At 48.8% G+C, this 27821-nt stretch overlaps 1 protein-coding gene across 3 annotated transcripts in view; it reads right to left on the bottom strand.

The window, feature by feature from the left end:
- The window catches only part of PTPN5 (protein tyrosine phosphatase non-receptor type 5), a 112594-nt gene that overhangs the window by 15965 nt on the left and 68808 nt on the right, over positions 1-27821 (bottom strand). For all 3 annotated transcript variants that reach the window (XM_073658215.1, XM_073658216.1, XM_073658214.1), the window contains one exon: positions 11043-11231. In XM_073658215.1, the coding sequence (XP_073514316.1) occupies positions 11043-11201 (159 nt within the window). In that variant the 5' untranslated portion in view covers positions 11202-11231. The remainder of the gene's footprint in view (positions 1-11042; positions 11232-27821) is intronic.

Genomic DNA, 27821 nt, shown 5'->3' on the forward strand with positions numbered 1-27821 from the left:
ATCATTACCCAGGAATCTATAATATCATCTATGTAACTTCAGCATGGAAGATTCCTATTTGACATTATATGACCTTGTCCCATTTTGTCTGCGGTGGGTAACAAAAACCACTTCCATTGTCCAAAAATGTTCATCACACACAAGTACAACAATCTGGAAACTCTTTGAAAGTCAAATCTCCCCCCCCTTGCAGGGGCAAGGAAGGAATATTTTAAGGAAGGGACCCCCTCTAGTGTTCATAGGTGTCACTGCAATTTTAAAGGGATTGTCCACTATTTGGTAATCTTTTCGGAAAACGTCATCCATGTGCCATGTGACAACCTGCACGCATAATAAGTTCAGATCTATATTTTATGAATATTCCTAAATGGATGTCTCTCTGATTATTGTTATTTTCTAAAGTATTACTTTGAATCTGACCAGCAGAATGCATTACCCCGGACACAAGGTGCGCGCTTCCACATCAATCACATTAATCAGAGTCTATGACTCAGGGACTGATCATATTTGGATCCTGGGGATGGCTTGCAGGCTCCAGATGGTCTGTATGAAAATCTCATTTCGGATCCATCTGGAGGATGATGATGTTTGCAATCCGTCCCCACTATTGCATTAAGGATACACTCCAGCGTGGCAGCTACTAGTGTATTCTTACACACCGCAAACCGAATTACAAGAGTGCAGGCTGGTTAATAAGCTTTCGCATCCATCACTGTAATTTTATCATTTCCCCGAGAGCCGGGCAGAATTGCGGTGACGTTGTGGTAGTGGGCTGCAGTACAATATGGTAGCGGGGAGATACAGATTTGTACTGATAAGCTTCAATATAAAGGATCAAACTGTTCCCCCCTGCCCCTGTGTGTGTTGCCCTTATCTTATCTGGGAACTTTATGCTATTAAAGAATATCTTTCAGCTTCCGTCACATTCCTATGATACAAAAATTCTGGAGCATTTTTCCCAGAACTCTATGTTGTGTCGTTCTTCTGTCATTCCTCCTAGAAATTTAGGGGGAAAAAAATGACAATTAGGTTTGACCAGTTAGTAGTGATGAGCGAGCACTAAAATGCTCGGGTGCTCGATGCTCGGGTCGAGCACATTGGAATACTCGGGTGCTCGACCCGAGCAACGAGCCCAATGTAATTATATGGGAAACTCGAGCATTTTTCAGGCGGCTCCCCCCGGCGGTCTGCAGAGGCCTAAAAATTGCCCAAATCGATGGGAACAGTGTTCAAATGACATGGGAACAGCATGGGGAAGACCCCTGGAAGCATTTCTGACTCACAGGTCACTGCTGTCAACAACGTTGTCAGAGTATTACGCCACTTTTACGGACTCACAATAAAACATGCAAAAACGAATCCAAAATAGATTTTCCTGGGAAATATGTTAAGGAACATCCTTTCCAGGATAATGACTTGTATATAAGGCAAAATAAATAACCAAGAATACTCCTCCACACATTGGGCTATGTTCACACGTAGCGTTTTTGATGCGTATTTGCACTTTTGTATTGCTTTCAACCGTGACAAATGCATTCACCAGGAAATGTCATTTTAACATTTTACAATCTTATCTGGCCATGTGCTGTGTGACACATCATTAGACACATCCTGCTTCATTTATGAAGGAGGGACTCTGAAAGTCACAAAGCCTATTTTTATAGGGCCATCAGGCAGCCTTTACTATTCTTAAAGGGCCAGCAGTTGGCCCTCACTATTCTTAGAGAGCCATCAGCCGGCTATGCTTTGTTGTTCCCATTACTAAAGAGTGGGTCTCCTATACTGTTATTGTGTATGCAGTGAGTGGCAGGGCAGCCCAAAATTTGGACGCACCCCAATGCCCCTTTGAAAATTTGGAACACCCCAATACCCCTTTGAAGAGACTTAGAGGAGGGCCTCCTGAAAACAATGTTCCCATTATTAGGAAGTGGGTCTCCCATACTGTTTGCCCATGCAGTGAATGCAAGGGATGCCAAAAATTTGGACCTACTCCAATGCCGCTTGGAAGAGACGTGGAGGTCAGAGGGCCTCTTGAAAACAATGTTCCCATTATTAGGAAGTGGGTCTCCTATTGTGTTTGCCTATGCAGTGAATGCAATGGTTGCCAAATATTTGGAGGCACTCAAATGCCCCTTGGAAGAGACATGTAGGTCAGAGGACCTCCTGAAAACAATGTTCCCATTATTAGGAAGTGGGTGTCCCATTGTGTTGGCCTATGCAGTGAATGCAAGGGCTGAAAAAAAAATTGGGAGATACTCAAATGCCCCTTGGAAGAGACTTGGAGGTCAGAGGGCCTCATGAAAAAAAGTTCCCATTATTAGGAAGTGGATCTCCCATAGTGTTGGCCTATGCAGTGAATGCAAGGGCTGCCAAAAATTGGGAGGCACTCCAATGCCCCTTGGAAGAGATGTGGAGGAGGGCCTCATAAAAAACTGTTCCCATTAGAAAGGAGCGGGTCTCCTATTCTTGTAATGCCCATGCACTAAGCGTATGGGCTGACAAACATTCACCCCTGGGGAGTATACATGAACATACTGTATAAAAATTTTTTTTAAAGGACATCATAAACACCCTTTAAAAAAATTATGTGGGTGTTGCATCACAGACCACGGGCACCATGGTGATATGGTGGTGGAGGATCAGGAGAAGGAGGAGGACAAGAGCAAATAGCCAAAATCAGGAAGCGTATACCCATGTGTGGGTGTGAAAAGGTGCATGGGAATACACCTCCCAAGAAAAGACACTGGATTTGCGTTTATGTCACGCTGCTATCATTCGGTGGTGTTGAGAAGTCTGGCCCAATCCAGCCCTTGTGCATTTTTATAAGAGTCAGCCTGTCAGCATTTTCAGGTGACAGGTGGATGCGCTTATCAGTTATAATTCCACCAGCGGCACTAAAAATCCGCTGTGATAAAACGCTAGCAGCAGGGCAGGCCAGGACCTCCAAGGCGTAGAGAGCCAGTTCATTCCACGTATCCAGCTTGGATACCCAATAATTAAAAGGCACAGAGGAATCACGGAGGACGTTGGTACGGTCGGCAAGGTACTGCCTCAGCATCTTCCCAAACTTTGCACTCCTTGTGAGAGTAACCCGCGCGTCAGGGCCTGTGCGATGGGAAGGGCTGAGAAAACTCTCCCAGAACTTAGACAGTGTTCCCCTGCCTCTGCTGGATTGGAGTTGTGTCTCTCTCATCTGTACTCCTTGGTTGTCCAACGAACTGTGACCTCTGCCGCCAGCGTTTTCAGATGGGAATTTTTTTAATAGTTCCGCAACAAGGGCCTTCTGGTACTGCCCCATTTTTGTAGACCTGTCCGCCTCAGGAATAAGAGATATAAAGTTCTCATTGTAGCGTGGGTCTAGAAGTGTCACCAATCAGTAATGACTGTCACCCAAAATTTGGAGAACGCGAGGGTCACGGGAAAGGCAGCGTAACATAAACTCAGCCATGCGTGCCAGACTGCCAAGAGGACAACTGACCATGCTCTCCTCCTCCTCCCTCCTGTCCTCAGGCCATCCACGTTGAACAGATGGTATGACAGTTGTGCAGGTAGTACCGTCTATAGCGCATGAAACTAGCTCCTGTTCTTCCTCATCATTGTCACCCAATCCACGTTGGGATGAGATGAGGCTGGGCTGTGTGTAATCACCCTGTATGGTTCCTTGCTCCATCTCGTTGTGCTCCGCCTGCAATGCATCTTCTTTGATTGTGAGCAGAGAGCGTTTCAGAAGACAGAGAAGTGGAATGGTGACGCTAATTATGGCGTTATCGCCGCTCACCATCTTGGTGGATTCCTCAAAGTTTTGGAGGATGGTACAGATGTCTGACATCCATGTCCAATCCTGAGGTCTTATGTGTGGAGTCTGAACTGAATACCGACGGCCTTGTTGATGCTGGTACTTAACAACTGCGCTCTTCTGCTCACAAATCCTTCTCAACATCTGCAGTGTAGAGTTCCAATGCGTGGGTACATCACACACCAGTCGGTGAGCTGGAAGCGGCAAACGCTGCTGAAGCACGGCAAGGGTGGCGGAAGCTGTAGCTGACTTTCAAAAATGGGCACACAGGCGGTGTACTTTGACAAGCACATCCGGCAGCTCAAGGCAGGTTTTGAGAAACCGCTGAACCACGGGGTTAAGCACATGGGCCAGGCATGGTACATGTGTGAGCTCGCCTCGCCTCAGAGCCGCCACCAGGTTCTGGCCATTGTCACACACGACCATGCCTGGCTGTAGGTTCAGCGGTGTCAGCCATAGATCTGCCTACTCTTTCAGAGCTGTCCACAACTCTTCAGCATTATGCGGTTTGTCATCTAAGCATATTAGCTTCAGCACAGCCTGTTGCCGCTTGGCTGAGGCAGTGCTGCAGTACTTCCAGCTTGTGACTGATGTGGTCATTTCGGAGATGGAGGCTGAAGAGGAGGAGGAGGCTGAGAAAGATGAGGTGCAGGAGCTGTTGACTGTGGTGGCAACCCTGATTGACCTAGGGCCCGCAATACTTGGTTTTGGGAGGATGTGTTCCGTCCCAAGGTCCGACTGGGTCCCGGCTTCCACTATGTTAACCAGTGTGCCATCAGCAAGATGTACCGTCCCTGCCCACAAGCACTTGTCCACGTGTCCCTGGTTAGGTGGACTTTCCCTGTAACTGCATTGTTGAAGGCACGGCTAATGTTGTGGGACTCTTGCTTATGTAATGTGGGCACGGCACACCGGGAGAAATAGTGGCGGCTGGGGACCGAGTACCGAGGGACGGCCGCCGCCATCCTATTGTGGAAAGCTTCCGTCTCCACAAGCCTAAAAGGCAACATTTCGAGTGCAAGCATTTGCAAAATGTGGGAATTTAGTAGAGTGGCCTGTGGGGCGTTGGCTGCGTATTTGCGCTTTCATTCCAAGGACTGGGGTATGGACAACTGAACGCTGCGCTGGGACAAGGACATGCTTGCTGATGGTGCTAGTTGAGAGTGTGCAACGACAGATGCAGGGCAGGAGGCATCTTTGTATGCACTATGGACAGGGGATTGGCTTGCAAGCACAACAGCGAAGAAGCAGTGGTGTCACCTGCAGACACTGTTCCTGGACCCTGGGGTTCGGCCCACAAAGTCGGGTGCTTTGCTGCCATGTGCCTAATCATGCTGGTGTAGGTCAGGCTGGTAGTTTTGCTACCCCTGCTGATGCTTGCCTGGTAGGTGGTGCAAATGGCCTTTTTGGGGTTATCGGCAGAGTCTTTAAAAAACAACCAGACTCGGGAAGACCTAACAGTTGTACTGGCAACTTCTGTCGTGTTGGTGTTACGGGGAACGGTTGCTCGCCTTCTGTCTGAGGCCACCACACTGCTTCTTCCTGCCTGTTGGGATGCTCTATCTCCCTCCCCCAGTGTGCTGCTGTCCTTGCTCTGCATGTCCTCCTGCCAGGTTGGGTCAGTTACTATACCATCCACCACCTCATCTTCCAATTCTGCACCCTGGTCCTCCTCCTGATTTTCTGGCAATTGTGTCTCATCATCGTCCACCTCTTGTGACACTTTCCCACCGTCGTCTTCGTATGACCGTGGCTGCTCAAATATTTGGGCATCGCTACATGCGATCGCCTCTTGCCCCGCTTCAAGTGGACTGTGCGAGAGGCCCGAATCTATAATGAAAAAGTGAACAGCTCTTCGGAGTGTCCAAGTGTGGGATCAGTTGTCTCTGGGCACTCGGCATGGTTGGAGGGAGGCGGTTCAGGGTGAGGAATATGCGGTCCAAACTCATGGCTACTGAGACTTGACCATGTGGAAGACAGGGTGGTGGTGGTGGTGGCTTAGTGACTGGAAGCATTATCTGCTATCCAACCAACAACCTTTTGACACTGCTCTGGGTTCAATAGTTGTGTGCTGCGGTCCCCTATTAATTGGGACAGGAAGGTCGAGCGAGAAGATGTGGGTGTTTGTTGTGGCACAATTTCAGCTTGCCCACGGCCTCGGCCTCTGCATGCACCATCACCATCACGTCCAGTTCCCCGTCCCTTGCCACTTGCCTTGCGCATTTTAAATGAAGGACAATATCTTCCACGCTCACTACAAATTGCTGAATTTGGAGTGAACTTATATGTGATCCTTGTGACGGACAAACCACAGTTTTAAATAGCTGGCCTGTAAGTAACTATTTTTAACAGCATACTGGGGTCAATAGCTTCACTGACACACTCAAGCAAAATTTCAATGGAGGCCAGAAATGGCAATATTTTCAGCGCAGTTATATGTGATCCGTGTGACGGACAAACCACAGTTTTAAATAGCTGGCCTGTAAGTAACTATTTTTAACAGCATACTGGGGTCAATAGCTTCACTGACACACTCAAACAAAATTTCAATGGAGGCCAGAAATGGCAATATTTTCAGAGCAATTATATGTGATCCGTGTGACGGACAAACTACAGTTTTAAATAGCTGGCCTGTAAGTAACTATTTTTAACAGCATACTGGGGTCAATAGCTTCACTGACACACTCAAACAAAATTTCAATGGAGGCCAGAAATGGCAGTATTTTCAGCGCAATTATATGTGATCCGTGTGATGGACAAACCACAGTTTTAAATAGCTGGATTTTTAGAGCTGTAATATGGAAAGGACCTGGCTGTATTCTGCAGTGCCAACAAGCAAATGGCACAGAAAAACTGTGTTCTCTGGATTGCTTTTTAAGCAAATAATCAGAATTAACATAAAAAAAAATTATTCCTGGCCCTTGATACCTGGGGCTATTTCTACAAATATCTGTAAAAGCAGCAGACAGAACTGGAATGGACCCTCTTGCTATATGCACTGCAGTCTGCTATATACCCTGCCTGCCTATACACTGCCTGCCTGATATCTCTGCAGATGGATTAGTCCTCAGAAGGACTGTTTGTTGAGATGGATATGTGTCTCTAATATAGTCTGTACACCTACACTAACTAGAAACAAGCAAATCTCTCCCTAGCTCTGCAGCACCTCTCCCTACTCTGCCTGATTCTGGAGTGACTGTGACAAGCATGGCGGCGCCAGGTCTGATATAGACCTGATGACTCTGTGAGGCCAGCCAATCACTGTAATGCCACAACCAACATGGCTACGGCATTACAGTGAGTGGCAGTCAATCCCTGCATGTTCACTGGCTCTGTAAAGAGGGCCAAACATGCAGGGAGGGGACCCGAGCTCCCACCGAGCAACCCGGAAATACTCGGCGAGCGCCAAGCATGTCGAGCAGTGAGATGCTCGGGTGAGCACCGAGCAGTAGCGAGCATGCTCGCTCATCACTACCAGTTAGAAGTGTGTTCTTATAATCTGCTGCTATCCAATCAGTGCAGCTTGAGTCAAACATGCCCTTTTTGACAAGAGGAATGGCAACACCCAGTTGTTAACTTATTCATAAATTTCGAGGTGGAATATTAGCAGAAAAGCAAAATGCAGATTTAACCCCTTTACTGATGTGCGATGTACATATACATCCCACGCCAGGTGAGGGTGTATGGAGGGGGCTCAGGAGCTGCACCCACTCCACACATGGTAGGTGCTGACTGCGTTATACAGCTAAATCTGCCTCTACCAGCAGCGACAGGAGCTAGCTCCAATTGCTTCTGTTTAACCCATCTGACAGAGAGATTTAAAACACGCATCCAGGTGGCATGCCATTTTGGGCATCCAACAGCACCCCTGCGATGTGATCTCGGGGTCCTTATTAGGGATGAGCGAGCATGCTCGGATAAGGAGTTATCCAAGCGTGTTTGGGTTCAGATAGAAGTGCCGACGTGCTCGGGTACTCGCAGCCGCATTTATCGTGGCTGATACACAGGCATTCTCCGCATGTTTAGTGGCTGTCTATCAGTCACGATACATGTGGCAGCAGGTACCCAAGCATTTGACTCGAGCACTCCAGAACCTCTATTCGAACCCGAGCACGCTCAGATAACTCCTTATCTGAGCATACTCGCTCATCCCTAGTCCTGATGACTTGCCATAGCAGCCGGGGACTTGCTGAAAACCCAATGACTGCCATCTTGGTACTCTTGTGAGGACCATCATTTACTCTACAAGCAATCTAAGGATCAAAGGTTTAAGTCTCCTAATGGGAGTAAACAAATAAAGCAAAAAAAAAAATCTATCTATCTATCTATCTATCTATCTATCTATCTATCTATCTATCTATCTATCTGTATATAAAATCCCCAGCTTAAAAATACAACATAAAAGTAAAATGGAAAAAAAATCCAAATGTGAAAACTGACGTTATTCGGTCACAATGCCTCCCTATAAATATGCAAAAAAAAAGCAGTAGAAGCATTTCATGTACTCAAAAATGCAATAAAAATGAGTCTGTCTTGCAAAACACAAGCCCTCCGACCTAAAAAATAAAAAAGGTTATGGGTTTCAGAAAATGGCAAAATAGCCACACAAACCAAAATCTTTTTTCTAGAAAGTTCAGATTTTTTTTAAAGTTATTGAATAAAAAAAAAGTATAAACTATAAAAATTTGGTATCGCCATAATCGAACTGACCTGGGAAATCATATTACCAAGTCATTTGGTAGCATAACATTTTTTTTTTGTTGCTATTTAACCCCACCAGTTATAAATTCTTTTCGGCATATTATATGGCTAAAATGAACACAAAAAAACAAGCTATTTAAAAGAAAAGACACTCAAGAATAATTACTTTGTGGGGAATAGAAGTACAACTATATAAGTGAGGTTATAGGTTCTCTTTAATAGGTGCAGCATGTAGTATTTGAGCATGTTTGTATTATATGGGAATTTTGTATGTATTATTTGCGCACTGATTGCACTATCTGGGCAGTTTATGGAGACAATTACTGTTGTATGTACTATTTGGGCATTGCAATCATTAAATGGATGTGGTATACATTACCTGAGCACTTGCAAATAGATCTGGGCACTGTGTGCAATATAAGGACTGTATGAAGTTGACGCGCCCCCTGGGACATATTCCTTTTTGAGGGGAATACCCGGCACCGGATCAGATGGGGGGTTGTAGTCTCCGAGCGGCTGTGACCCGGCCCGTGCCCAGGGCGTCAAGCTCAGTGTTATGTGGCAGTCCTACAGATGTTATTAAGAGTTCTTTTGTGTCGACTACGTCACCCGTTGTGATGCGGTCACTGTGGCCGCCGCTGCAGCAGGGTCCGCTGAGGCTGATGGTGGGTGCGCAGCTTGGTGGGATAACCCCCAACGGGAGGGGTATAGCCTCAGGGGGGACAGGTGCAGAGGATGGGGGTTGTGGTGGTGCAGTGCAGACGGCAATGAAGATAGAGTCGGGTTGTGCAGTTAAGGGTGTTTACTTACTGCAGATGTTGTACTGGTCACTCCAGCTTCGAGTGACCACCCGAGCCGTGCTGCGTCCACCAGGTCCTGGATCCAGCCAACCCCCAAACAAGTCCGGAGCGTGGCCCTGAGCTCTCCTTCTGTCCCGTTCTCTGGCCGTCCCCACCAGTGATCCACCTAGGTCCAGCTCCCTCGGGCCTTCTGTTGGGACACCTTTGGCCCTGGGTTCCCTGACCCTTCATGTGGTGTGCCTTCGGGGTGGATGTGATGGGTGACCGTGGCAAACGCTGCCCACGGTCTCCGGTCTCTGGCTAGGGTGTGTTTTCTGCCCCCACCAGCTTGGGATCCGGTACCCTGTGCCGACTCTTCACCCGGGGATTTAAGTTGGGATCTTGGAGTCCTTTTCTGCTGTTTCCCCCTCTGGGTCTCTCTTTCTCTTCTCCTCTCTCACTCTGGGTCTTTCGTCTCTTCTGCTTGCTGACTTGTTCTCTGCATCTGACCCTGTTCTTAGTTGGTGCCCACCTTATATACACCCTCTATGTGTGAGCTCAGGTGACCAGCACCCAATGAGCTCCTATCTTTACCCAGGCTGCTCCCCCTATCTGCCCCTACACTACTTGGGATGTACCACCCCCCTCCCACTCCAGCCAGGAACAGACTCGGTCGTACCTGCACATTTCTAAGTGGGAGTACCGTCGGCCTGTTCCCCGGAAATGGGATGTGTGTAGTGCATGCAGCCTACCGAGCTCAGTTCCACACTCCATCCTTACCCGGGAGTGGAATATCACACCTCTGGTTTGAGGTGCAATACCCCTGTAGCAGCCGAATCCTCAGGGTGCTACACATTATTTGGTCATTTTATGAGAAGAATGGATGTGTATTATCTGGGCATACATGGGCGTTATATGCTGTTATATGCCCTATCTGAGCACCTCATGGAGGAAATGGATTTTGTATGTATTATTTGGGCACTGTACGCAGCAGATGGGAGCAGGATGCGTTATTTGAGCACTTCATGTGGATAATGGATATTTGTGTTATCTGGATGCTATGTGCAGCACTATCTCTGCACTTCAGGGGAGAATGTGACTAGCCTTTTGTATTATCTGGGCAAGTAAATAATTCTGCATTGGATACAGTTTGAAGTAAAATGCTTCTGTAGCTACAATCTGGCCCAGTATTAGGTAAACTGGTGCTGAATGTACTAGGGCATGTCATGCAGCATACATAGGTGCTATATGTGCACTGTGTGCACTGTTTATCTGGTCATGAAAGGCACTGTCTACTGAGTGACTACGTAGCATTATGGCACCTGTAATAGTAGACCATGCATATGTAGCAATTCAGCAGAGGCATACATTATATCCAGTGGCGTAGCGTGGGCGCCCAGCGCTCAGGGCAAAATATGTATTTAGTGCTTCCTAATCTATTGACTGTTTTTGTAGGGATTTTATATAACTATTTTAGCTAACACTAGCCTTTAAGCGTAAATCTCAACCCTAACCATTTCCCTAACCCTAGCACTAGCCGTCAAGCCTAAACCGAACCCTAACCGTTTCCCTAACCCTAACACTAGCCTTTAAGCCAAAATCCAACCCTTACCGTAGCCCTAACCCTAACACTGGCCTTAAGCCCAATGTCAACCCTAGCCATAGCCCTAACTTAAAAATCTTTGGAGCGTCCCCTGGTAACTGCCCCTGTGCCCCCACCCCACACTACATCACTGACTGTATCATACCTGCTGCATGTGACTTACCAATATCTGGGAAAGGACGAGGAGACAGATACTACCCCCAATGGTCAGTATGTTCCACAGCGCGGCCCAGCTGTACTGAGTGTCCCTCTCTAAATCCTGCGATGGATCCATCCCCACCTGCAGATTGTGCTGCTCATCTGCATCGTCCAGGGAGCCCATGTCTGCAGAGGACGTCTGTCATGGATGGACCTGGTCACATAAAAAAAGAAAAAGGGAAAAATCAGAGTCTCCAAGTGTGACTTGTGTTGCTGCTTCCCTCTGTTAACTTTCATCACAAATAAAAGGGCTTTGCACAACAGGCTAAGATTTACCCAGGGGACCAATGTGGTGCCCGTAGTAAACTCCACCATGATCACCATTAGAAACAAACTATTTAATGAAGAGGAAAGTTTTGGATTATTATTATTATTATTATTATAGCACCCCTTATTCCATGGCGCTTTACATGTGAAAATGAGGGTATACATAGCAAAAACACTAACAATAATCTTAACAAATCGAGTCAGCGAATGGTACAGGGGGAGAAAGGACCCTGCCCGCGAGGGCTGACAGTCTACAAGGGATGGGTGAGGATACAGTAGGTGAGGGTAGAGCTGGTGTGGAGCGGTATGGTGGAGCGAGGGTTACTGCAGGTTGTAGGCTTGTCGGAAGAGGTGGGTCTTCAGGTTCCTTTTGAAGGTTTCCACGGTCGGCGAGAGTCTGATGTTTTGGGGTAGAGAGTTCCAAAGTAGGGGGGATGCACGGGAGAAATCTTGTATGCGATTGTGGGAAGAGGAGATAAGAGGGGAGTAGAGAAGGAGATCTTGTGAGGATCGGAGGTTGCGTGCAGGTATGTACAGGGAGACTAGGTCACAGATGTATGGAGGAGACAGGCTGTGGATGGCTTTGTATGCCATGGTTAGGGTTTTGAACTGGAGTCTCTGGGCAATGGGGAGCCAGTGTAGGGATTGAAAGAGGGGAGAGGCCGGGGAATAGGGGGGGGGACAGGTGGATTAGTCGGGCAGCAGAGTATAGGATAGATTGGAGGGGTGCGAAAGTGTTAGAAGGGAGGCCACAGAGCAGGAGGTAGCAGTAGCCGAGGCGAGAGATGATGAGGGCATGCACTAGTGTTTTTTGCTGAAGAATGTGCGGATGCAGGAGATATTTTTGAGTTGGAGTCGGCAGGAAGTGGAAAGGGTTTGGATAAGTGGTTTGAAGGAGAGATCAGAGTCCAGGGTTACCCCGAGGCAGCGCGCTTGTGGGACTGGGGAGCCATTAACTTTGATGGATAAGTCAGATGGGGGGGTCTGAGTGAGGTGGGGGAAAGATGATGAATTCAGTTTTTTCCATGTTAAGTTTTAGAAATCTATCAGAGAAGAAGGATGAAATAGCAGGCAGACATTGTGGGATTCTAGTTAGTAAGGAGTTGATATCGGGTCCAGAGAGGTAGATCTGTGTCATCAGCATAATGGTGGCACTGAAACCCGTAAGACTCTATGAGCTGTCCCAGGCCAAAAGTGTAGATGGAGAAGAGCAGGGGTCCTAGAACTGAACCTTGGGGGACACCGACAGATAGGGGGCGAGATGAGGAGGTGGTGTGTGAGTGGGAGACGCTAAATGTCCGGTCTGTTAGGTATGAAGAGATCCAAGATAGGGCCAAGTCTGTGATGCCAAGAGTTGAGAGAGTCTGTAGTAAGAGGGAATGGTCGACTGTGTCGAAGGCAGATGACAGGTCCAGGAGGAAGAGGACAGAGTAGCGTCGCTTGGATTTGGTGGTTAGTAGGTCGTTGGTAACTTTAGTTAGGGCAGTTTCAGTGGAGTGATGCGGTCGGAAGCCAGATTGTAAGCGGTCGAAAAGAGAACATGAGGAGAGATGGGAGGACAGTTCAAGGTGAACGTGTTGTTCCAGTAGTTTTGAGGCATAGGGGAGAAGTGATATGGGGCGATAGCTAGTCGGAGAGGATGGGTCAAAGGAGGGCTTTTTTAAAATGGGTGTGATTGAGGCGTGTTTGAAACATGAGGGGAAGACACTGGTTGTTAGTGACAGGTTGAAGAGGTGGTTTAGGGTTGGGATGAAGACTGTAGTAAGGTTAGGGATGACGTGGGACGGGATTGGGTCAAGTTCGCAGGTGGTGAGATGTGATTTGGAGAGTAAAGAGGAAATTTGATCTTCTGTAATGTTTGGAGGAGGAAGGCTGAATAGATATGAAGAGGGACTGTGGGGACTTTAGGCAAAAGCTTTGTCTGATGTTGTCAATCTTCTGCTTGAAGAATGAGGCAAACTCTTCAGATGAGATGAGAGGAGCGGGAGGAGGCGCTGGGGGACGGAGGAGGGAATTGAAAGTGTTGAATAGCTGTTTAGGGTTGTGAGACAGGGAGGATATGAGAGATGAGAAGTTGGTTTGTTTTGCTGTTGTGAGTGTGGACTTGAAAGTAGTGAGGGATTGTTTGAATGCAATGAAGTGTTCGTTGGAGTGGGACCTTTTCCATCTCCGCTCAGCAACCCTGGAGGCCCGTCGCAGTTCTTTAGTCAGGTTGGTGTGCCAGGGTTGCCTATTGAATGTGCGAGCTTTGGTATGTGTGAGAGGGGCGACCGAGTCGAGAGCTGCAGCTGTTGTGGTGTTATATAAAGCAGCAGCAACATCAACGTCGTGTAAGGAATTTATGTCTGTAAGAGGGAGGAGGGATTCAGAGAGTGAGTGTAGGTCAAGGTGTTTGAGATTATGGGTTTGGCTCGGTCTTCTATTTACTTAGGTATCCCTACTGGCACAGAACTCAGCTCAGTTATCACTGTGCCCCTGTACATAATCCATAGAGACTCTCCGGTGACCGGTAATGTGATGAGAGCTAATGTGGTGCACATTATCAAGGTCTCCAGGTCTTTACAAGGTAGTTATAGACTAGTAAACAAGGAATGGACACAGACAGAAGAGGCCCCTGTGTAAGAAAAACATAAACATGATGCACAATTCCACATGCTTTCGCAGTGTAAGTGGGCCACTTACCTATTGGGCCCCTTACACCTTGCACCAATATGTCTACCCCTGTTGGAGGCTTAACATCCATTGTGAGAAAATTGTCCAAGAGACTTATAAGGGATTTTATATGAAAGAAGTTCTTTATTGAATAAAATTAAGACACATTGCCATTTCAGCAAATGTAGTAGATGTTACCTGCAGTCCTATGTAATATCACAGATAACACAGTGATGATTCTCTGACTACAGATAACGTGGTAGCAATTACCCCAATATACCACTGCCACTGCATTTCCCAATAAATTCAGCCTCAGCAATTTGTCATCTCAGTTGCTGCCTATGCAGATCTGGCGCAGCAGTTGAGATTAATTTTTAATGCTCTGCATAGGCAACAACTGAGATGACAAAGCTCGCAGTTTAATAAAGTGAGTTTTGTCATCTTGGATGCAAACTGTTCAGAGAAAATGAGATACTCATATAATGTTGTGCTTTGTAATGGAACCAGTGGCAGCGACTGAGATGACAAAGATCACTTCTTCATACTGAGAGCTTTGATATCTTGTGATAAACTCATCTTGACTGCTGCACTCTGTAAAGAAACCAGTGCCAGTGACTGAGATGACAAAGATCACTTCATTATACTGAGAGCTTTGATATCTTATGATAAACTCATCTTGACTGCTGCACTCTACAAAGGAACGAATGGCAACGACTGAGATGACAAAGATCACTTCATCATACTGAGAGCTTTGACATCTCATGATAAACTCATCTTGACTGCTGCACTCTGCATAGGAACCAGTGACTAAGATGACAAAGATCACTTCATACTGAAAGCTTTGACATCTCATGATAAACTCATCTTGACTGATGCGATCTGCAAAAGAACCAGCGACTGAGATGACAAAGGTCACTTCATCATACCGAGAGCTTTGACATCTCATGATAAACTCATCTTGACTGCTGCGCTCTGCATAGGAACATGAGGTGAAGCGGCATCAACTGAGATGTTAAAGTAACATCTGTCTGCTGTACTTATTTAGATCATTGGCAGCCAGGCAGGCTCTCACTGCACCCCTGCATCACCCCAAGAAGAAGCGGCAGAGAGTGTAATTTTGGACAAGTGGGAGGGGAGCACGTAAGATAAGGCGTCAAAACAAGTGGAAGAAGAGAGTTTGCAGAGGTGGCACATATGAAGAATGATGCTCTGCCAGTGTGTGCGGTGTGGAGTGTTCTGTACAGGCTTTGTCTCAATCCTTCACCCCAACTATTAACGTACTCTCCAGACTGCGCTCTGCAGAGGATGCTTGTCTCTCCTGGAGTATGAGCGGTGTGGTCGCTCCACTCCATCCTTGACGCATTACTCGCAGGGATGAAGAACGGAACACCACTTGGTCGAGTACCGTTTTTTCCTGGATCAGCGAACTGGTTGTAATTTTAACAACTGCTCATCTGAACTGGGGACGACAATCTGAATCCCATCCCTGGTCCATTGCACTGTAATCTGCACATATTCCATGTTCATCCCAAGTCAATGATTCACAGGAAACCTATTATACCTCTGTATAATTTTATACTAATAAGTTATTATATTCATTCTTTAATTAATTTATTTTGTTCATTCTTTTTAACACATCCCAGTTACCTGTGTCTTAGCCTTATTGAGCATAATCGGCAGGAATGGCTGATGCTACAGCAGATACGGGAAGGGGGTGACAGCAAAGTCTCATACAGGCATGAATAAATGGACTAAAATAGATGTACTGTCCCCAGCCCCGGCAGCATCCAGCATGCTGCTCACATATCTGTCTAATTGCACACACAGAACGAGGCTGAAGACGCTGCTCCCTCCTTGTGTGCGGCTGGATCCATTCTCCTCGCTGCGGTGACTCATACGTATAGATTTGCATTCTGGACATGTGTGTAGTCTGCGCCGGGAACATATAGTGTGGGCTGAGAAGGGAAGAGGATGCGGAGATCTCCTGTTCACCAGAGCCGCAGCCATCTGACATGACACCAGGAGAGGAAGAGAGCAATTCTTATATAATGCATCATTTATACTCACAGGATGCTTCATGTATCACTGCGAGATAATCGTATAGTAATCACTACATACATAGCAAAGGAGCAACTTCCCGCTATAACATAGGCATCATCTGATATATACAGTAGTTAAAAGTAAAAAAGGGGTTTGGTACCGTGTTAGCCAGTTGAAAAAATACTGCTCTCAGTGGGAAAAACAAGATAATCTTGTAGTTATGATACCTTTTAATGGCTAACAAAAATAAAATAAATGATGTTACAAAGCAAGCTTTCGAGACAACTTAGGTCTCTTCCTCAGGCATGGTATAACAAGATATATGACGAAAGACAAATATATGCATACACAAAAAAGAAAAAAAAAAAAAAGCAGATGCATGGCATAATAAAGTGACATTTAAATAAACAAACAAATTGAGCTTAGACAGTGAATCCTTAATTGGATTAGATTAGTGGTGTGAAAGTTTTATGGTCCCAATATTCATGTAAGATCAGAGGCCTGGTGCCCTCACTGTCTCTGGAGCAGATTCCTCAGATTTTGTAATGAGACATGAATCCTCCTGACAGATTTATTCCTGTGTGGATGGTGTCAAAGACCCTAATCAGTTTGTATTCCCAAACTCTTCTGTGTTTTTGTGATTTAGAGTTGCCTTTTAATATGACAACTTTCATATTGTTGATGTTGTGTCCAGAGTCACAGAAATGTTTGGCCACCAGTACATAGTTTTTTTTATCTGTAATCGTGTGGCGATGAGACCTCATCCTTGCTCTCAGTTTCTGGCCAGTTTCTCCCACATAGAGACCCCCAATAGGACATATAGTGCACAGGATTAAGTACACCACATTGGAAGAGGAACATGTGAATGTCCCGGGAACCTTATAGTCCTGATATGTGTTGGGAATCTGTATCCTGTCTTTGGTCTCTACATGAGTGCAGGTTTAACCAACATCTGTCACAAAACTGAATATAGTCACTCCAAGCAATTTATGTAACAAAGCACATTATCCCTTAAAGCTGCAAACAGGGATAAACTGGAGACACGACACAATTTGTAACATACCTGGCGGCGTCCTTGCATGGTGGTCCATCTCCCACTGTGCAAGAGCGCGCACTTGATCTCCAGTCCAGAATGTCTCTCTGGCTTCCCTCCATGCTGTCTGTTTGTGTCTGTTTCTGCTGCTTAAGGGCGGCGCCCGATCACTTCCTGCTTTTTGTACCTGCTGTGGGTCACACCCCTTGTGTGTCCTCAGCCTATTGCTGTCTGTCACCTGGTATATAGCTCAGCTGCTCCCATCTATCCCTGCCTGAGCATAGTGTTTCATTCAGTGTGTGCTTTCACTCTGAAGATGCCAGGTCCCGTTCTTTGTCTCCTGTCTTGCGGTATCAGTTCCCGTGTCTGAACTGAGTCCTGTCTATGTCTCCTGCCTTGCGGTATCAGTTCCCGTGTCTGTGCTGAGTCCTGTCTTTGTCTCCTGCCTTGCGGTATCAGTTCCCGTGTCTGAACTGAGTCCTGTCTGTGTACTCTTGCCTGCTGCCTTTCCTGGAGGCAGTATTTCCAGGCCTGTCTGAACACGCTCCTAGCCTGTTCCTCCCGCCTTCTAGGGGCCGATTACCTAGAGCCGTTCCTGTATCTTGTCTGTCCTGTCTGAACACGCTCCTTGCCTGTTCGTCCCGCCTCTCTGGGGGCCGATTACCCAGACCTGCTCCTGTATCTTGTCTCCCGCCTCTCTGGGGGCCGATTACCCAGACCTGCTCCTGTATCTTGTCTGTTCTGTCTGAACACGCTCCTTGCCTGTTCGTCCCGCCTCTCTGGGGGCCGTATTCCCAGACCCGCTCCTGTGTCCCGCTCCTGTGTCGGTCTTGTCCGTACACTCAGTTCCAGTCTGTACTCTCTCCTATCTTTCATCTGTCTTTTCTCTATGTCCGTTCCTTTCCTTTTTCTGCAGAGTCTGAACTCGTACCTAACTCCTGCCTGTTGTCTCTGTACTCCCGTTTGTGAGTTTGTGGTCCACTTGCTACTTCACTTCAAGTACCCTGTGGGTGTCTGGCTCTGCCTTTCCCTTCCTGTCTGTTCCGTGTGAACAGAGCCCTGTCCCCCCTACTCAGCCTTGCCTGCTCTGACTCCTTTGCTCACTGCTCCGGCGGTTCTAGCCTGCTCTCACTCCTTTGCTCACCGCTCCGGCGGTTCTAGCCTGCTCTCACTCCTTTGCTTACCGCTCCGGCGGTTCTAGCCTGCTCTGACTCCTTTGCTCGCTGCTCCGGCAGCCTTGCTCCGCTCTGACCCTTTTGCTCGCTGCTCCGGCAGTCTCGCTCCACTCTTGCTCGCCGCTTCAGGCGGCCTCGTCCTGCTTTACTCTTGCTCACTGCTCCAGCAGTCTCGCTCAGCTCTGATCCTTTGTTCACCGCTCCTGGCGGCCTTGTCCTGCTCTACTCTTGCTCACCGCTCCAGGCGGCCTTGTCCTGCCCTGTTCTCGCTCACCTCTCTGGGCGGCCTCACTCTGCTGTGTTTGTCCGCCACATCTGTGGCTCTGTTCCTGAGTCCCAGTGTGTACTGGGTCCTATCCCGCCAGTGTCCCTACCTGCTAGTGCCTCCCTGTCTGCACTCTAGCTGTGCTTGCCTGTACCCCTCTGCCTGTATTGTTCCTGAGTCCCAGTGTGTACTGGGTCCTATCCCGCCTGTGTTCCTACCTGCTAGTGCCTCCCTGTCTGCACTCTAGCTGTGCTTGCCTGTACCCCCCTACCTGCTTACCCGCCTGCCTGCATACCAGTCGTGCCTGCCTATACCCACCAGTCTGTGTGCCAGCCTACCAGTCTGTTCCTGTATTCCCCTGTGTGGGTCAACAGCCGTGTCCGGGGTCTGTCCTGGAGTAGCACCTGGTCCCTTTGCTCGGTTCCTCCTTGGTGCACTGGCGTCGTATGCCGTCGTGTGACCCTGGTCGGATCGGGTGAATACCTAGTTAAGCCCCTCCAGGCATTCACTCTCCGGCACGGTCCAGTGGAATCACTACAATCACACGCACACGCCGCTCAGCCCGGGCGTGTGCATAACAGCATGCTCAGGCCATGGTTCCCGTTGAGCCCCACGGCCTTCGCTCTCTGAGAAGTTTTCCAGCGAATACATGCATTAAAATAAATAAATAAATTTTTTTTTCCTTAGCTGAGTTCCAGGCGAATTACGCACCGTCCAGATGGATCTATCAGCTCTCGTTCCTGCGGATCCGCCACGTTACTATGGGGATCCAAGACAGTGTCGTGCATTTGTGGAGCAATGCATGCTACACTTTAAGGCCTACCCTCTCTATTTTCCTTCCGATTGGGCTAAAGTGGCCTTTATGATTGACTACCTAGCGGGTGATGCCTTGAAATGGGTCACCCCCCTATGGGAAGCATGGGATCCTGTCGTCCTTGACCTGCAGGCCTTCCTGGTGGCCTTTCGTATGGTCTTCGAGGACCCTAACCCTGAAGCCCCTGCTGAAGCTTCACTTCCCAATATCCCGGAGCAGCCCCGACGGGTAATGTGTGTGGGTAGCGCAATAGTCCTCCAGCCCAATGAGACTACTGCCCACCCAGAATCCTCACAGGGTGACTACGCTTTCCGGAATACTTCTCCCAACCTCAAGAGGCAGTCCAGACGTGCTAGACGTAGAGGCAAGCCGTCACGCCAGGGTCTGTCCTCCCTGAGACCTCCTGACCCCAACCTTGAAGTCCCTACTGAAGCTTCATCTCCCTGTATCCCGGAGAAGCCCCAACGGGTAATGTGCGTGGGTAGTGCACCAGTTCTCCTGCCCGAAGAGACTTCTGCCCATCCAGACTCCACACAGGAGAACTTCCTGCACCCGGCATCAGATGCTTCACCCACTTTAACCAGTGTGCATGTCCAAGGATGCTCCAAAGCTGTGGTTACCTCAGAGTCTGTGCACCTCTACTACCTGGTGGAGGACCCCCTGTTGCCTCCTGAATCCTCCGGGATACCACTCGATGACAAATGGAGAGAGACTTCTCTACACCCGGTACTCGATACTTTGTCCGCTTTGTCCTGTGAGCCTGACAATGGGTACCCCAAAGTGGTAGTTACCCCCGAGTCTCTACACCCCTCCGACCAGGCGGAGGACCTCCAGTTGTCTCCTGAACCCTTCGGGGTGCTACCTGGTAGCGAAAGGACAGAGACTCTCCTATACTCTGTACCTGATACCTCGCTCGCTTCGTCCAGTGAGTCCAACCTAGTGTACTCCGAAGCAGAGGTTACTCCCGAGTCTCTACACTCCTCCGACCAGGCGGAGGACCTCCAGTTGTCTCCAGAACCCTTCGGGGTGCTACCTGGTAGCGAAAGGACAGAGACTCTCCTATACTCTGTACCTGATACCTCGCTCGCTTCGTCCACTGAGTCCAACCTAGTGTACTCCGAAGCAGTGGTTACTCCCGAGTCTCTACACCCCTCCGACCAGGCAGAGGACCTCCAGTTGTCTCCAGAACCCTTCTGGGTGCCACCTGGTGGTGAATGGACAGAGACTTTCCTATATCCTAGATCTGATACCTCGCTTGCTTCGTCCAGTGAGTCCGACCTAGTGTACTCTGAAGCAGAGGTTACCCGTGAGTCTCTACACCCCTCTGACCAGGCGGAGGACCACCAGTTGTCTCCAGAACCCTTCGGGGTGCCACCTGGTGGTGAATGGACAGAGACTTTCCTATACTCGGTACCCGATACCTCGCCTGATTCGTCCAGTGAGTCCGACCTAGTGTAATCTGAAGCAGATGTTTTCTCTGAGCCTCTGCACTCTTCTGACCCGGAGGAGGACCTCCAGTTGTTTCCTGAATCCTCCGGGGTACCACCAGATAACAAAGAGACAGTGACTTTTCCTCATTATGTACCTGATAACCCGTCTATTTCTTCCTGTGAGCTTGACAAGATGTACCTCGAAGCAGAGATTACCCCCAAGTCTCTGTCCCCCTCCAACCCGGTGAAGGACTTCCAGTTGTCTCCTGTACCCTCTGGGGTGCCACCTGAAAATATGTGGAGAGAGACTTCCTTGTGTGCTGTTCCTGGTACTCCACCCGTTTCGTCTGTTGCTGAGGATGGCTGGATAGGAGGTAGCATCCTAGCTAACCAGATGAGATCAGTTTTTCCTGTGGACAGTGGAAGTGATCTCCTTGAAGTGAACGACTGGTCCTCGAATTCCCTGCGGAAGATTCTGGCAGGCCTGAAGAAGAGGGGGCGTAAGGGGGGGGGTACTGTAACATACCTGGCGGCGTCCTTGCATGGTGGTCCATCTCCCACTGTGCAAGAGCGCGCACTTGATCTCCAGTCCAGAATGTCTCTCTGGCTTCCCTCCATGCTGTCTGTTTGTGTCTGTTTCTGCTGCTTAAGGGCGGCGCCCGATCACTTCCTGCTTTTTGTACCTGCTGTGGGTCACACCCCTTGTGCGTCCTCAGCCTATTGCTGTCTGTCACCTGGTATATAGCTCAGCTGCTCCCATCTATCCCTGCCTGAGCATAGTGTTTCATTCAGTGTGTGCTTTCACTCTGAAGATGCCAGGTCCCGTTCTTTGTCTCCTGTCTTGCGGTATCAGTTCCCGTGTCTGAACTGAGTCCTGTCTATGTCTCCTGCCTTGCGGTATCAGTTCCCGTGTCTGAGCTGAGTCCTGTCTTTGTCTCCTGCCTTGCGGTATCAGTTCCCGTGTCTGAACTGAGTCCTGTCTGTGTACTCTTGCCTGCTGCCTTTCCTGGAGGCTGTATTTCCAGGCCTGTCTGAACACGCTCCTAGCCTGTTCCTCCCGCCTTCTAGGGGCCGATTACCTAGAGCCGTTCCTGTATCTTGTCTGTCCTGTCTGAACACGCTCCTTGCCTGTTCGTCCCGCCTCTCTGGGGGCCGATTACCCAGACCTGCTCCTGTATCTTGTCTGTTCTGTCTGAACACGCTCCTTGCCTGTTCGTCCCGCCTCTCTGGGGGCCGTATTCCCAGACCCGCTCCTGTGTCCCGCTCCTGTGTCGGTCTCGTCCGTACACTCAGTTCCAGTCTGTACTCTCTCCTATCTTTCATCTGTCTTTTCTCTATGTCCGTTCCTTTCCTTTTTCTGCAGAGTCTGAACTCGTACCTAACTCCTGCCTGTTGTCTCTGTACTCCCGTTTGTGAGTTTGTGGTCCACTCGCTACTTCACTTCAAGTACCCTGTGGGTGTCTGGCTCTGCCTTTCCCTTCCTGTCTGTTCCGTGTGAACAGAGCCCTGTCCCCCCTACTCAGCCTTGCCTGCTCTGACTCCTTTGCTCACTGCTCCGGCGGTTCTAGCCTGCTCTCACTCCTTTGCTCACCGCTCCGGCGGTTCTAGCCTGCTCTCACTCCTTTGCTTACCGCTCCGACGGTTCTAGCCTGCTCTGACTCCTTTGCTCGCTGCTCCGGCAGCCTTGCTCCGCTCTGACCCTTTTGCTCGCTGCTCCGGCAGTCTCGCTCCACTCTTGCTCGCCGCTCCAGGCGGCCTCGTCCTGCTTTACTCTTGCTCCCTGCTCCAGCAGTCTCGCTCAGCTCTGATCCTTTGTTCACCGCTCCTGGCGGCCTTGTCCTGCTCTACTCTTGCTTACCGCTCCAGGCAGCCTTGTCCTGCCCTGTTCTCGCTCACCTCTCTGGGCGGCCTCACTCTGCTGTGTTTGTCCGCCACATCTGTGGCTCTGTTCCTGAGTCCCAGTGTGTACTGGGTCCTATCCCGCCAGTGTCCCTACCTGCTAGTGCCTCCCTGTCTGCACTCTAGCTGTGCTTGCCTGTACCCCTCTGCCTGTATTGTTCCTGAGTCCCAGTGTGTACTGGGTCCTATCCCGCCTGTGTTCCTACCTGCTAGTGCCTCCCTGTCTGCACTCTAGCTGTGCTTGCCTGTACCCCCCTGCCTGCTTACCCGCCTGCCTGCATACCAGTCGTGCCTGCCTATACCCACCAGTCTGTGTGCCAGCCTACCAGTCTGTTCCTGTATTCCCCTGTGTGGGTCAACAGCCGTGTCCGGGGTCTGTCCTGGAGTAGCACCTGGTCCCTTTGCTCGGTTCCTCCTTGGTGCACTGGCGTCGTATGCCGTCGTGTGACCCTGGTCGGATCGGGTGAATACCTAGTTAAGCCCCTCCAGGCATTCACTCTCCGGCACGGTCCAGTGGAATCACTACAATCACACGCACACGCCGCTCAGCCCGGGCGTGTGCATAACACAATTGAAAGCTAAAAAGCATATTTTATTATTAAATTCATTAAAAATATTTTTTACACACACATTAAAAATTAAGCAGGAAAATGTTTTTATCAGCTATGCAGGAACGAATACGTGGGTCCCAAACCAAGGGCTAAATATATGAGCTAGTTAGACTAAAAGCATATATTATGAGATATTGTGAGGTATTAGCCTACAGCTCAAATTCAATGGACTAGTATCAAAAATAGAACGAAGGAGCATAAAGTGCTAGTGCTCAGTATCCACCTGTAGAAACTTACAGTACTGGTACCTCATATAGAGACTATAGGAACCGCATATGCCTGTTGCCCAATCTATATAAAGAGAATTACCCACTGGTATAGTCTACCCACTTTGTTAAGTATACTACCATTGTCAAGGTCCTGTTAGTAAAGGTCCACAATCATATGGGTCCAAAACGGCAAGTCACCGAGACCACAATGAGGCATAAAAAGGAAGGGCACATTACCTATAGCCAAGTGGAGAGAGAGTATATGGCCCACAGTTCCTGCTGCAGATTTTGCAGCTCTTCACATTTTAACCCCTTCAGGACCCAGCCTATTTTGACCCTAAAGACCTTGGCATTTTTGTCAATTCTGACCAGTGTCCCTTTACGAAGTAGAAACTCTGGAACACTTCAACGGATCCTAGCGATTCTGAGATTGTTTTTTCGTGACATATTGGGCTTCATGTTAGTATTAAATTTAGGTCGATAATATTTGCGTTTATTTGTGAAAAAATCAAAAATATGGGAAAAAATTTGAAAATTTTGCAATTTTCAAATTTTGAATTTTTATTCTACTAAACCAGAGAGTGATGTGACACAAAATAGTTAATAAATAACATTTCCCACATGTCTACTTTACATCAGCACAATTTTGGAAAAAAAAAAATTTTGGTAGGAAGTTTGAAGGGTTCAAAGTTCATCAGCAATTTATCTTTTTTCCAGCAAAATTTACAAAACCATTTTTTTTAGTGACCACATCACATTTGATGTCCCTTTGAGGGGTCTTTATGACAGAAAACACCCAAAAGTGACACCATTCCAAAAACTGCACCCCTCAAGCTACTCAAAACTACATTCAAGAAGATTATTAACCCTTCAGGTGCATCACACGAACTAAAGCCACATGGAAGAAAAAAATGAACATTTTTATTTTTCTAACAAAAATTTTCTTTTAGCCTAAATATTTTAATTTTCACATGGGTAACAGGATAAAATGCATCCTAAAATTTGTTGGTCAATTTCTCCTTAGTACACTGATACCTCATATGTGGTCATAAACCACTGTTTGGGCACACGGCAGGGCTCAGAAGGGAAGGAGCGCCATTTTACTTTTTGAATGGAAAATTAGCTCCAAAAGTCAAATGGCGCTCCTTCTCTTCTGAGCCCTGCCATGCGCCCAAACAGTGGTTTATGACCACATATGAGGTATCAGTGTACTCAGGAGAAATTGACCAATACATTTTAGGATGCATTTTATCCTGTTACCCATGTGAAAATTAAAAAATTTAGGCTAAAAGAAAATTTTTGTGAAAAAAAAAAAGTACTTTTTTGTTTTCACAGATCATTTTGTGAAGCACCTGGGGGTTCCAAGTGCTCACTATGCATCTAGATAGGTGCCTTGGGGGGTCTAGTTTCCAAAATGGGGTCACTTGTGGGGGAGCTCCACTGTTTAGGCACATTAGGGGCTCTCCAAACGCAACATGGTGTCCGCTAACAATTTGAGCCGATTTTACATTCAATTTGTTAGCGGACACCATGTCGCGTTTGGAGAGCCGCTGTGTGGCCAAACATTGGAGCTCCCCCACAAGTGACCCCATTTTGGAAACTAGACCCCCCCAAGGCACCTATCTAGATGCATAGTGAGCACTTGGAACCCCCAGGTCCTTCACAAATTAATCCGTAAAAATAAAAAAGTGTTTTTTTTTCCACTTTTTCATTTTTATGAATCAATTTGTGAAGCACCTGGGGGTTCCAAGTGCTCACTATGCATCTAGATAGGTGCCTTGGGGGGTCTAGTTTCCAAAATGGGGTCACTTGTTGGGGAGCTCCAATGTTTGGGCACACAGGGACTCTCCAAACGCAACATGGTTCCAATTTTGTTAGCGGACACCATTGTGTAGTGTATGTCAGGTTGGTGTGCGGTGTGGTATATTGTAGTGTATACACCACACACACACACACACTACAACACACACACCAACCTGACATAGCCTCCTAAGCTTAGTACGCCCTAGACTGGGATGAGTGGGATGGGCGGGACATTTTGTGTGCTGTGTGCGTGTGTAAAAAAAAAAAAAAAAAAAAAATCGAAACTTTATTATAGTGTGAGTGTACGTGTGTGTGTGTGTGTGTGTGCTTGGTGTAACCTTCTGCAGTCACGTGTGGGGGCTGTCAGGCGTAGGGGGGGGCTGAAGAGATGGAGGAGCCAGCAGCTGCAGCAAGGGGGGTGATCACTGGGGCAGGAGCCGGCAGCAGCAAGGGGGGTGATCACTGGGGCAGGAGCCGGCAGCAGCAAGGGGGGTGATCACTGGGGCAGGAGCCGGCAGCAGCAAGGGGGGTAGGAGGCCGGCAGCATCAGGGGGGTGATTACTGGGGCAGAAAGGGGAGCAGGAGCCAGCAGCAGGGGGGTGATCTCTGGGTTTTCGGGGGGGGGGGATGATCACTGGGATGGGGGGGTGCACACTGGGGACAGGTGGGGGTGAACACTGGGGACAGGTGGGGGTGAACACTGGGGACAGGTGGGGGTGAACACTGGGGACAGGGGGGGTGAACACTGGGGACAGGGGGGGTGAACACTGGGGGGGGTGAACACTGGGGACAGGGGGGGTGAACACTGGGGGGAGGGGTGATTATTGGGAGGTGGGGGGTGATATCACTGGGACTGGGGGATGGTGTGTTTGATCACAGGAGCAGGGCATTTACACTGAGCCTGCTGCTGCTGTGATCACAGTCCACCGGCTGTCAGAAGGAGTGCAGCAGCCGGTGGATGAAGACGTGGGAGAGGGAGCAGAGGGAGCGGAGGTCGGGGTGCAGGTATGAAAGTGCAGGGGGGGTCGGGGGTGGAGGGGGGGTCAGGGTGGAGTGGAGGGGGTGTCGGGGGGGAGTGGGGGCAATACTACCTGATGCAGATCAGCGGCGGCAGCAGGCGATCAGCGGCGGCGGCGGCAGCAGAGGGTCCACGGGGGGGCAGCAGCAGAGGGTCCACGGGGGGCAGCAGCAGAGGGTCCACAATGGCCGGCACACGATCCATGGACGGGTAGGAGCTGGGCAGTTGCGGCCATCATGAAAAACTCCCTCCACATCTGATTGGGGCTAGTATCCATGTGACGCTAGCCCCCCAATCAGATCTGGGGGGAGGGGGGGACAGAGGTGACACTCCCCCCAGCCAATGGCTGATGCTGTAAGCATCAGGCCATGCCCAGATTTAAATATTACACCAATTTTCATTGGTGAAATATTTAATTCATACCGATTGGCAGTTTCACTAAAAGTGAAAATGAAACAGCCAATCGGAGGGGTCCCAGGCACGGGGGGGTTAATCCACCCCCCGGGGGGTCGACTTCAGGATGTCCAGTTGCAGTAGCAACTGTGAAACCTGAGCGACCCCGCTCGCAGGCGCTGCAGGGGCTCTTTCCCTCCATGTCACAGACGCTGTGACATGGGTCGGGAACAAACTGTTTTCCATGTCACAAACGGTGTGACACGGGTCGGGAAGGGGTTAAGGAAAAGTTCCTCTTGGTGTATCTGAGGGCATTGAACTTCGGATCATGATGTTTCTTAAATTTGGAGGTTGCCTGTAGCACAGCAAGGGAGGGTCTTTGAATATTGTTTTCAGCCGGTCATCCTTGTGTAGGATATGGTGACGTTTTTTAGCAGTTTTTCTCAGTGCCTCAAGCTGTGGGTTGTAGGTCACCACCAGAGGTACACGAGTATTTTCCTCTTTTTCTTCGTACTGAAGTAATTGACTTGTAGGGATCCACTGGGCATCTTCTGTATATAATTATTTATGTACAGCTGATATAACCTGGGTATCTCCTCTATATATTTATATATGTACAGCTGGTATAATCTGAGCATACTCTGTATATATTTATATATGTACAGCTGTTATAAGGTATGCATGTTGTATATAGTGATATAGACCATACTGGTCTAACATGGGCATCTTTTGTATATAATTATATACGTACAGCTGGTACAACCTGGGCATTTCATGTATATAATCATATATGTACAGTTGGTATAACCCAGGCATCCTCTGTATATACCAGGGGCGGACCTACCGCCCGTGCAGCCGGTTCATTGAACGGGGGCCCCCGAGGGAGAGGGGGCCCCTCCAGCAGGGCCGCCATCAGGGCATGACTGCCCTGACTCCAGCATGGGGCCCGGCCGGTCGGGGCCCCCTCGGAGCCCCATTGGGGCCCCCCTCTTGTGCGTCTCCTAATGGGGCCCCCCCGCAGGATCCCCCGCCGTCACATGACCGGAGATGTCCCTACGCTCAGCATGGTTCCCCGGCCCCATGCTGAGCGCAGGGACATCTCCGGTGACGGCGCCGGCACAATACTTACCCCTCC

This window comes from Phyllobates terribilis, unplaced genomic scaffold (assembly GCF_046119375.1).
Source record: "Phyllobates terribilis strain yellow unplaced genomic scaffold, ASM4611937v1 Scaffold_13__5_contigs__length_258822181, whole genome shotgun sequence".
Taxonomy (NCBI): domain Eukaryota; kingdom Metazoa; phylum Chordata; class Amphibia; order Anura; family Dendrobatidae; genus Phyllobates; species Phyllobates terribilis.